Raw genomic sequence first — 11906 nt, 5'->3', positions numbered from 1 at the left:
ATAAGAAGAAGCGCGATTGCGAATGCGAGTGGCGTCACTCGCACGGCGGCTGCGACACCGCAGGATTATAAAAATGCAAAGCGGCTGCCGTGAATTATGGGCTGAATTGGGTGACGACCAATGAGAACGTTGTTGTTTCTTTCCCTTGCTCTCGCGGAAAATGGAAATTCATGCGCGAGGCCGCTGCATGAATAACAACCAACCGCGATTGCGCGGCTTTGTCCGCAAAGCCAAGTTTCGTGAATTGGATTGCGGCCACTTTGCCAAGTGTCAGACGCTCCGATTGCCAATCTTCGTTTTGTTTAAACAAATAAAGCTGCGGCCGTGTTGCTAACCTTTTGCAGGCAGCAGTACGAGGGATTTTTCGATGTACAAAACCAAGAGGAACGAGTTTTATTTGTGAAGAGAGTTGACAAAATATTTGACGAGAAAATCCAGCTTAGGCCGAAGGGGAGCAAAGCTGCGTATGGCCGAGCACTTTTGCATGATTAGCCAAGTTTCTTTTTGCACGGCATGGAAATGTTGCTTTACCCGGAAAGTGGCGCGCGAAATTAGATTAGGTCCGGGCGGAATTTCGCCGTTCTCCGACAGCAGGCAAATTAATTTTAAATTCGAGCATTTTTGCATCGATCGCGCTGAGGAAAATCTGTTGCCAAGTGGAGATAAAAAGCTCTCCTCATGAAGCCTGCTGCTCTTTTTTGTGCGTGTATTTGCGCAAGACTTTGCCCAAATTGAGTTTCGATCTGCCCGCCGCCGCTGAAGCCGCGTGGCTCGAGAAAAATTGCGAGAGAGGGCCAAAAATTTGATTCTGCAACGTGACCCAATCAAACGGCGGCGGTCAGTTCGATTACCCAGCAGAGCCGAGCATTCAGATGCGGTCAAATGGAAATTCACTGCGCTGAAAATGCTCAAGACGGGAGATCCGGACGTATTTTCCTTAAAAATACAGAAACAACTCAAACGGAAAAAGAGCTGGGAGAGGAAATTTAAGTTATATTGGATTTATCAGCTCAAAATATGTTTTTAATGGGATAGGAAACTTAAAAAATCATCTAGAGTATCCATCTTGTCATTCAATAGCTTGCTCTAGTTTCCAGCTATTTTTTATCTCTCATTACTGTCAATTCTCTATCATCCCCAAATTTCGGTCTCGTCTCATTTTTATCCCCAATTCTGGCGGCAATCATTCCTCCTCCCCCACTTTGCGTCCCTCATTCCAAGCGATCGCCGGCGTTCATGCCAATCCGCACCATATTTCAGTTGCTTTTATCTCCGCGCCGATTTCCACGGCGGACAAGCTCCTAAAGTTCTCCGCAAATTTATATCTCAATTTCTCGGCCGGCTTGTCGGCCTGCCACGCAATCGGTGGAAAGCTAGACCCCTTTTTCCTCCTGCACATCATGCCAGGATCGCCATAAAGCGACGGGGAGAGAAAGTGAAATCTCGGCGTTTATTACCGCCGACGACGACGGGGATGAGCGAGGCGGCCACCACGGCTTTGGCGTCTCCTCAAACCTAATCCAAATTGGCCGAGTTATTGCGAGCCGGCGAGATTAAATTGTCAGCAAAAAATATTTTATTAGACGCCGACCGCGCGCGCGTATCTCGAGCGGACGAGAGATCTGCTGCCAGATTAAACCTCTATTTCCCTCTTGTTCCTTTATTACGGCAGACGGACGAGGCCGTAAAAATCATTGCGTCCAGCAGCGGCAATCACGCGTCAGACAAAAGCAGGTGACCGCAGCAGAGTTTGTTTTGGCTGGTGAGTGATATCATCATCTGCTGCCGCTGGCTGCCTGCTAGAAGCACGCCGACGAACAATTTCTTTTGATATCGATACCTTAATGGTACGACGAGTATGTTCAAGGCGGTGCGGATTGGGTTGCTCCTCTTCTTCCCGCGCCTGGTTGCCTGGCAACCCGCGTTTTTGGCCCAAGGCCCAAAAACTGTGCAACTTCTTCTTGTCAAAATTAAAAATCGAGCTGCTCTCGCACAGCACTCACGAGATTTCGTCAACGCGAACTTTGGCGGGCGTGCCTCGAATTGTCAAAGTTTCAGTCACTTTGTGGGTTTGTTCCAGTCAATTTTGTGCATACAAAAGCAGACAAATTTCGCTTTGCCATCGAATTCTAGGAGCTTTAACGGTGATCACCTCCTGCTTTATTAAAGACGATTGCCAACCTGAAGACCTATCAGATAAGAAGTTTATTTGATTCAATGAGGGGTAACTTGGAAATCACACCAATTTGCCACTGATGAACTTATCTGTTTATGCCAGTTGATTTTAAAATAAATGTTTCTTGATTTCATCACAACAAATGCCTATCAAACCTGTAAAACTAAATGCCAGAAGCCATTTATATGGCTAAAATGTAAAATATTTCATACGTTTGGCAGAAAATATTTTTATTTTGCCGCTTGGCTGAAACTTCATCCATTGTTTCCATTTTTGACACATGTAACGAAAAAGTGGCCATCCGCTTTTACGCGCACAAAAACGCAAACATTTTGACAGCGAAAATTGATTAATTAAAAATTGAAGGAAAACAAAAAGCCGCAAGCTTTTATTGTGCAAAATTCAATTTACGCCCATGTTCGATGAAAAATGCAAAATCCGGACGGATTTGGAAGGAAACAAAGCGTCGATATTATTGATAGCACGTGCTGATGCTTTTTGCCGGCGCCGCCGACTGCGCCCCCAAAAACACCAACGCAACGCTCTAATTAACTTGGCGAAAGCGGCAAAAAGGCCGAATTTTCGGCGCGCGCGATTTTAATAAGCAAATGGTACTTCAAAGGGCCGGTGTGCAATCATAATATTCATGAAACACGCGGCGTGGCGGCGCCGCATGAATAAATAGTGCACACTTGATTGCACATGAAAGAGCATCATCCATCGACTGGGCTGCTTTTTGCATTTCGCCATAGCAAAACGCACCGTCGGATAAACTGCGGCTTTCCTTGTCCAGGACGACGAAAATAAAATATAAAGCCAGCCCAGACATCAAAGTCTGAGGGCCGAGTCAAAGGTTGTCGATTCAATTGGCATCGAAAAATAAGAAGACGAACAAAACAAGACTGAGAAAAGGGGAACGAAATATTAGGAATGTAAAATCAAGCCGGAGGAATGAGTTTTTAATGAGTATATAATTTAGAACCTCCATTGATATACCAAATGGTCCACTTGTTATACGGATTTTTGTAAAAGTGCCAGTCTTTACTGATTGAAATTTTTTTTTTAAAAACAGAAAGAAAAGTGAATTGTTACGACTGGAAACTGAAAAATGTTTATAACAAAGAGCAAGGGATCGATAAAAGGGTTGCGAGATAAAATTCAGGCCTTGACGCGTTTCAATTCCAAGTTTGCAGGCCTTAATTGCTCTCGGCGCAGAGGGTGGAGTGGCGATTTGCGTCGGTTTGAGGGCCGGCTGAGGCTGAAATCCTTGCTGCAAACTTTTCCACAGGGCAAACATAATCGAAAGAACAAAGCCGGCTTGTTGAACAACACACGAGCAGCTTTTCTGCCGGGCTTGTCTCCTCTTCTCCTTTTTTATTGTTCTCGTATTTCAAATGTTGAGACGCAAAGATTTACCCGCAGCAGAGCAGCTTTCTGACTCTTTGCAACTGCAAATAATAAGATACTCGCTTCCTTCCTTTTTTTTCGCGTCGGGCTGCCGGAAAATAAATTCTGCGCTCGTCTGCTCGTAAGCAGCGAATAAATATAAATAAACGCGAGCACTTGCAAAAAGTTGCAGAGTGACGCTGCCAGCGCTGGAGAGAAAAGCTAGGAAATGAGATAGGCGCGCTTGTTTCGCGCAGCTTTTATTATTCGTAACAAGTGCCAAAAATTTATGGCATTGGCCCCCGCGTGCGACGCTGGTGCGTGCAGCATAGCGCTCTCTCTCTCTCTCTCTCTCTCTCTCTCTCTCTCTCTCTCTCTTTCTCTCGTCGTAAAATCCAGCAGATTTGGCAGAAAGCTCGGTCGGCGCGATGAGCCTTTTTATCAGCGCGAGGATATCAAAAGAGCAGCTACAACAATGCCGGAGCGCGAGACAGTGCCAAAAGTTCAAAAAACGCCCGGCAAAAACAACAACAACATGCAAATATCGTGTTCGCCAAAAGCAGATTCAAAGCACGCGCCAAACTTTTCCGCTCGTCCCGTGTGGGGCGCGTCGTCGGCGCTGGCAAAATCTCCGTAATGAAAACGAAAAATATTCGTGCTGACTCTGTGAGTAGGGGCAAAAGTATGTGAGACTGACGCCGAAAGTTAAGAAGACGAGTGACATAGAAGTTAGGACTAAAGAACTGAAATCGCATGTTGACACCGTATTGACATTTGGAGCCAGAACGAAATCGAACGTGAAAGGAAATGATGAGCAAGAGCAACGAAAAGAGGAACAACGCCGCAGCGCAGTACGAGAACGTGTGTTTATGGTTTTTCAACCTATTAGCCTTACATTCCTTAATAACTGCTTATGGCAGAAGTCATTGAAAAAGCAATTATTTATTAATAAAAATGTTAAATTATAAATTTCACTCTATTTTGCAAATTTGTTAATTATATAGTCATTATAATTGATTTTGAAAGATTTTTTGATACTTTAATATAGAGGGGGAAATTATTTGCTGTCAAGCATCTTCATTAGGTAGTTAGAGTTCATTGCTCTATATTTGGAAATAATGCCGTGTGTCTCCCATTTATAGGAGAGATACTAGAACATAGAGAACATATAGCTGGCAATAATTATATTTCGCTTCCGCAAATTAATCCTAAAACTGGCGCCGCGGGCGGAATGTGACGAGTTTCGCAATATGCCGACGGCTGGCAAAAAGCAAACAGGGCATTAGGAAGGGGAGCGCGCGACCGGAATGAAAATATAGAAGGCTAAAAGGGATGAAGCGGGCTAACAGTTTGCTCGGGGCTGACACACACACGGGCGGGCGAGCAGGTTTTATCTGGGCGTTGATTCATTGCGCCCATCTATCCGTCCAGATAGCAGGGTGTGCGGGTTGCGCGCGCGATACACACACACACACATACACACACACAGCTAGGCGCCCGTCGCAGTCACGAACTTGCACTTACTTGCCCAACTTTCTGCCGCCAGCCTAATAGAATACGCGTAAAAGTTATTTGCGAGCAACGGCGGCGGCGATTTTAAATTCATATTAGAAATTCCGGACAAAAGGGTGCAGGCCAACTTGTGCGGGACAAAGTTTTTGATTGAAATCTGGAAAGCTGCTCGCGTGCGCTTGGCTCAGCTCCAAAAGTCGATTTTCGGCCCGCGCCACCGACAGTGTGACGTGCTCTTTTTTGCCTTTTTTAATCAATTGCACTACACGTGTTTCCCAGATCCATATTGTCGCAGTTTTACGACAACTTCATGTAGGGCTAATTTCAAAACGGCAATGCAGTACAATACGAGAGAGGCAAAACAGCCTTACTTCAAATTTAGTTGTGAGTTGAAATTATTATTCAAACACAAACCGGCTACAAAGGCCGTCCTAACTGCCTAGAAAACAATTCGTTAACCCTTTTGAACAGTGAAAAAGCCAGCCACCAGTTTTGTCTTTTGTTCTAGTGTCGTGTCAAACATCAGGTTAAAACGTTATTGTAACAAAAGAACTCAAAATAAATTGTTCGCATATTTTTCAGCAACATCACATTTTGTGCATGTTTATTTTAAACTTATTTAACAAATTATAACCGAATCGTTCGGTGCTAAATTAATATTCAATTTGACCACTCGCATCGCGATAAAGCTGTCGTACCGTAATTGAGCTTTAATTTCCTCTGGCGCACACCTAATGAATAATTAATCAGCGCCGCTCGCACCTCGGGACCAGCCGCAGTGTCTAATTCGAGTGTTCGCCGAATTTGCGTGACGTCACAGCCAACGAGTGTTAGAAGCGTCGAAAACATTGGCCCTAATGTTAATTCGGAACCGCGATAAATTGGAGGCGCGGCAGGTGTGTCCGAGCAAGCAAGCAAGCAAGCAAGCGAGCGCATCTGGAGCGAGTGCGTCTTATGTCCTTTTGCTTTCAGACCACACCTAGTTTAACGAGAAAAAAGATAAAAAAAGAGACCGTGTGTATGGTGCTCAGGAAAGCCTGACCGGGCGGCTGGGTGACAAAGAAACTTACTTAACTGTCACTGCACGCACCAGAATATCATATTTGCTCTCCCAAGACAGCCAAAAAATTGGGTTTCAAATAAAAAAATGATTGACTGCATGAGCTACTAAATTTTTGGAGGAGTGGAGAAAGTGTGAAGAAATTAGAAATTATTTTCTTAGGATTAGAAGAGGTTTCATTTTAGATTACTTTTGCTTTAGACAATATTCAATTATTTGCTATCGATTCTCTTGATAAAAATCTTGCAAACTATATTCCCCTGAATGAAAGATTACATTTTTACAAGAATATTCGTTCAATTTTCGTGAAAATATCATCTTCCAAGCCATTCACATAGGAGCCTTAAACATTGACGCTGTTTCCATATCGATTTGCCTCCACTCTTGTCACAAATTCCAACCAATCAATTTCGGAGGATAAAAGAGATTCCTTTTTTCGCCGATGTTTTGTGCATCAGCAAGTCAAAGCAGATTTTACGAGAGGCGTGCACTCAATCGGAAACTCAGACCGGGCGCAATTAAAATTCGTTTCTGTGCCGATGCGGACGAGCAAGGAGATCTTGATAAATATTTATTCACCTGTGCAAATAAACGCGCGGCTCGTTCGATCGGCCGCATGTGTTGCGACGATATTAAATTTCAATCTCGGCCGACACCGCCGCCGCCGCTTGATCCGCGAGCGCGGAAACGCAGGCAAAAGGTCTCGCCACACAATTTGCGTCCGCCGGCCGTGTTAAATAATTCATTGTTTGCGGACTTGCCACTTCATTGAGCCGGGCGCGCAAAAATGCTGCTGAATATTTAAACGCCTCTCACGCCACACCAGTGAGAACGAGCGCAGTTTGGCTCGATCCCGAACGAGATGGAAGAAACGGGCATTCGTTATTACGCGGGACTCAAGTAGAAATCGGGAAATTCCGATTCGAAAGGGAATAAAAGAAAAGAGGAAAGAGTATGACAAGCAGGTTAAGAAGGTTTACTTTTAGTTTGTCTTGTTTTTTTATGATAAATTGTGATGACGAGAGAGTGGATGTAAAATTCGAGTAAGTTGAAGTTTCCGTAAGAAAATTCTGCTGAACTTGGATTTTGATCATGCTTAACAATGTGGATGCAGTCAATTGTTTTCCAGGTTTTTCAAATACAGATGACGAGGGTCTGATACAGAAGCTGCCTAGTACAATTTCATGCGATACAATTTTCTCTTCAAAATTTGTTCTGAGCCATCAATTTTTAATGCAAAAGTCAAACATTGAAGGAATTTCTGATATATTCGAAAGTGATAGTAAATGCGTAAACGACTGTCATGGTAAATTCGATTCCATTCGGATGCGAGGTTCTTTCTCACGATTTTATGTCATGACAGAAAGTTTCGTTTTTCCTTTCCATCGCTGGTTTGAAGTTATGGATCGAAGAGAAAGAACATTTGACTTTAGAACAAATGTTTGTGATTTCACAAGCAATAGCAGGAGCAAAAACTTAAAACTGCTCTTCTTCCGATTTCAGTTTTTGGGTGCAGGAAGAAGTGGCAGAGAGTGACAAAAAAGAATGGGTATTGCGCGGATCGATGTGTCGGCAGCATGTGCACGCGTGCCCGACAAAAAGCCTACCTCTCAGGCGCTATCTTTCTCTGTCTCTCGCTCTCTTCGCATTGCTATACCACACTGGAGCCGCTCCGTTTCTTGGCTCCGCATTTCCACACGTTCGCCTTTTTCTCGAGATGTTCGCTCTCTCCATTTCGAGGAAAACGCGAAAAACAAACGAGCTGGAGCGAACATGCGATCGTAACAATTGAACAAGACTGCCGGCGTCTCGCTGCGGAGGCAGTAAAAATAATTCAACCGCTGCCACTTGGTTGCCGCAGCGGACGCGATATTATTATGCGCAAGCCTATGTATGTGCATACGCGCCGCCGTGTGTTCTCGGGGCGCATGCTGCTGGCTGGTGTAATGATAAGGATCGCCGTCTGTAAAGAGCATCCATCATCTTACGTCATGCGTTCGGTAAAAATAGTCGTCGCTCGTTTGCTTTAGTCGCGCCTGACAACGCCATCCGCTCTCGGCCCCAAATCACACGCGTGACCTTTTGAATCTAACAAATTCCTTACCCAGGTTTTCCTCCTAATTCCATTTGTTCCCAATTCCAAGCACGAATTTGTGCCGACAAAGTTCGTTGATCTGATATTATTTGATTACTTTCGGCTTTGCGACTTGGTTTTAAATTTAGAACTCAGCTAGATTTGGAGTGACAGATGTGTCACTCATTTTAACTTTAGCTTTTACTTTTTAGCTTTTTGCCACATTTAGAATTAAAATTCCCGTTTTACTATTTCATATATATATATATATAAAGAAAATCAATGCAAAATTTTTTTTCTAGATATGTGTAGGTCGTTGAACTCCTCTAAACTATTTTTAAAATTTATTTGTGTAATTTTCCAGGTTTTGCAATATTTTTTTTACATTTTGCAGTTGACGGGGTCATCAATGTATAGAGTTTCATCGAAATAAGTGAAAAAGGAAAGGTCAATCTTGCCAGGGATAAAAATTCACTCGTTTGGTTCGCTCGCTTGAACTAATTAAAGAGCTGGAAGGCAAACACGCCAGTCCGGTCTCTCTCGTGCTGCGGAGGCTTGCTCAGGCAGAAAAGGGAAAAAAGTATGGAAAGGCTTACCTCGCGCCGACTAGCAGCCAGTTGTGGTCTTTCTGGAGTAGTTTGAAGTGGTCCTTGTGCGACTGGTTACCAAGGAACCTCTCGGCTCGCTCGTCTCCTGGAAACATAATACCAAACTGTGGTCACTCAACTGCTCCTCGCAATATATCTCATTACGCGCTCCCAATGAGTGGAGAGCGGGTCTCTTAAAATGCGTACGACAAAACGAGAAAACGGGCGGGTGGGCAGCACAAAAGGGAAAAGTAAACAACTCTGGGAACAACTGGTTTGTGCGGTCGCCTCAGCTGATGTGAACAATTGGTCAATCCATCAGTTCCAATTACTGTGTACATATCCATCGGGCTCTCTTTTTCCCTTTCTCTTATCCTAGCAATTCGTTCACTATCCCTTGCTTCTATCTTCAGTGGAAAGTCGATTTAATAAACAATGAGTTTAATTAAAAATAATTATTTTTGAATCTATTAAAGGGTACTTGTTGGGTTATTTAATATGTTTTTTTAAAGAAAAAAACTTAAGCAGTTTTTATGACTTAAGCTGTACAAAGAAATCAAATTAATTACACAGCAATTAAATTCTCACTGATCCATAACTTGTATTCCAACCCTTTCGTTATTTGCCCAACTGCGATCAAGATAACTTCAAATCCGAATCGACATGAGTTCCGGTGGTAGGAACGCAGTTTTTCACAGCCTGGGGGCTGATAAAATGCGGCTGCCGTATATCGTGCGGTAATCTTTATGCCCGCAAGTAAATATTTTTAATTATTCAGACCTCATTTGGAGACGCATTCACAAAACGGGCCATTGTGCGCTGGCTCCCCCTCTTTCACATATTGTCATAATCATTCGCCGCTGGCGACACAGTTTTTCCTTCATTTTTTTTTCTTTCCACGAGGCCCGAATGTGCGGGTGGCTTCGTTTATTTTAATGACACCACTTGACAAATGCTCCCCTTTAAGCGTTCGGCCGCTGAGTGCTGAGCGAACGTTGTTAAAAATGGAGGAGACAAAACTGCAGATCGGCCTGCTGCGTGTTTGATTAGGTTAATGCTGCAAGAAGAGTTTCACCCTCTTCTTCGCCCTCGATTGCGTTCGGCTCTTCTGAATTATTTAACTCTCTCACTCCGACTCTCGGAGGCGACGAATTTCGCAATCGCAGAGAGAGGCCTCTCTCTGATTTAATTTAACGGCGAACAAAACTGCGAGCAACAGCAGCGCCGATGAATTGTGCAGAGCAGAAAAGAAGTAGTGCTAAACTGATTGTGCAAGCAGGCCAAAACTTTCTCGTTTGTCGACGCCAGAAATAATATCAGAAAATGTGCTTCTCGTGTGTTCCAGACTCCAGACCCTTCTGGAAGTTCAGACGTGCTATCAATCATTAAAAATTAGGGCATGATGCGGTTGTCCTGCACCTAGGAACGACAAAACAAGGCGAGCGTCGGCTTGCTGGTTTGTAATTCAAACCGAAATTCGGCGACAAGCCAATTCCCCGAAGGCTTGCAATGAAAGTGTAGCGCACGTCGGCGGTAATTAACAATTTGCTCGCAGGCGGCACGTCCAGCAGTAGCGGATAAATTAATTACACCGCTCGTGCGTCCAGTCGACTATGCATTTGACCCTCTTTGGAAAACCGCAGAGTATGAGGTCCGATAGCTAATGATTGGAATTAATTGTGCAACCAGAGACGAACAATCCGCCCTCTACTGTAATGAACGTTCAGGGCAAAGAGAAGCCAAGCCTTGTTTGCCAAAACCGAATGTGACTTCCCCGGAAAATGAGCAGGGCCACCATTAATTTCTGGTGCTGAAATTGCCTTTCACGATTCTGACAGAATTATTGAATTCTCCGAATTTTAAACATAAATTTATTTTTGGGCTGAAACAATTTTAGTTACAGATCTCACAAGTCCAGGAGAACATCCAATCTCCGTTTTGCCAAATAGTTCACACGGAAAATCATTTTAAACTGTCAACAGACTTGTGTATGACGTCCGCAAAAACGCACGATTACTCCTACCAGGGTTTGTTGGCGGCTTGATTATAATTTTGCAGCGATTGTTGTCGTGGTGGGGCCTGCGAGTTGCTTGTTTGCGGAAAGCAGGCTAGGCAAGGTGCATGCGGAGGGGCGAAAGCAGGCAAAGTTGTCTCACTTTGCCGAGCAATTAGTGTGTGCGTCGGCGCCTGTTGACAAACGCACTCGAGCGCGAGAACGAAATTCAACTCCCCGAGCGAAATTACTCTTGAATTCGGATGCCATCAGCAGCAGCGTGAGCAGCCAGAGCGCCGTTTAATTTGGCAGAATAATAAAAACGCGCCATTTCACACGCGTAATTTTCGTTCCATTAACCTGCCTGGCATTTGCCACCGCTCAAGTAAAAAAATTGCGTCCGGAGGGATGCTGCGCTGCTGGTTCAATTCGGCCGCCGTGTACTTTTTGCCGGGGCACTTTCCTCCTCTTAAAAACGTCAATTTGGAACTTTTAAAGTGCAGTCAAGCGCTCCTCGAGCCATTTTATTTCCTTTAACTGCGAAACAAGCTGATTTTTTCATGTTTATAACAGAAGAAACTCTGAAGGAGCCCCACGCTCTTAATCCTAATTCAGTCTTCATCTTTTTCAACAACTCTAGCGACTGTGAATAAGTTTGGAATAACTTTGAATGAAATAACTCCGACTTAATTTGAGATGAAGGAATTTTGAGATTAAGACGGTTCGAATGTAGAAATTCGTGGAGATGAAAGTTAAGTACAATAAATGCTCTCGATTTATGAACCCAAAAGGAGCAAAAAATAGGCGGTCATGCGAAGCCGGCTCGATTTGACATTTCTATAGAGATGCACTTTGGGCAAAAGTGGAGTTGAGCCAATTTCACCCGCTCAATGGCTTAAATGGCAAGAAAAAAGATCGATTGGTGGCCCACTTTGGCTCGAGGAGCAGGGACAAACAATAATGAAAGGGCGGCCGCCGCCGTCGCCGCGTCAAAAGAGCCCGCCCTCGTGTGTGTGTGTGTGTGTGTGTGTGCTCGCTCCTCTGTGCATGTACCGCACACACATGGATATAATGCTCGTGTACATAAGCAGCCCTCTTGCGAGTGCGGCTGTTGTGCC

At 44.2% G+C, this 11906-nt stretch overlaps 1 protein-coding gene across 10 annotated transcripts in view; it reads right to left on the bottom strand.

Moving 5' to 3' along the window:
* LOC135935266 (semaphorin-1A-like) overlaps window positions 1–11906 on the bottom strand; it is a 94748-nt gene that overhangs the window by 29703 nt on the left and 53139 nt on the right. For all 10 annotated transcript variants that reach the window (XR_010574191.1, XM_065477469.1, XM_065477468.1 and 7 more), the window contains one exon: window positions 8805–8901. Coding sequence is in view for 9 of the 10 variants with exons in the window: in XM_065477469.1 (XP_065333541.1) it covers window positions 8805–8901 (97 nt within the window). In the remaining variant the exon portion in view is untranslated. The remainder of the gene's footprint in view (window positions 1–8804; window positions 8902–11906) is intronic.

Source organism: Cloeon dipterum, chromosome 2, assembly GCF_949628265.1.
Source record: "Cloeon dipterum chromosome 2, ieCloDipt1.1, whole genome shotgun sequence".
NCBI classification, from domain to species: Eukaryota; Metazoa; Arthropoda; class Insecta; order Ephemeroptera; family Baetidae; genus Cloeon; species Cloeon dipterum.
Note: the sequence above shows the minus strand (reverse complement) of the source record. Positions and strands in the feature narration are given on the sequence as shown.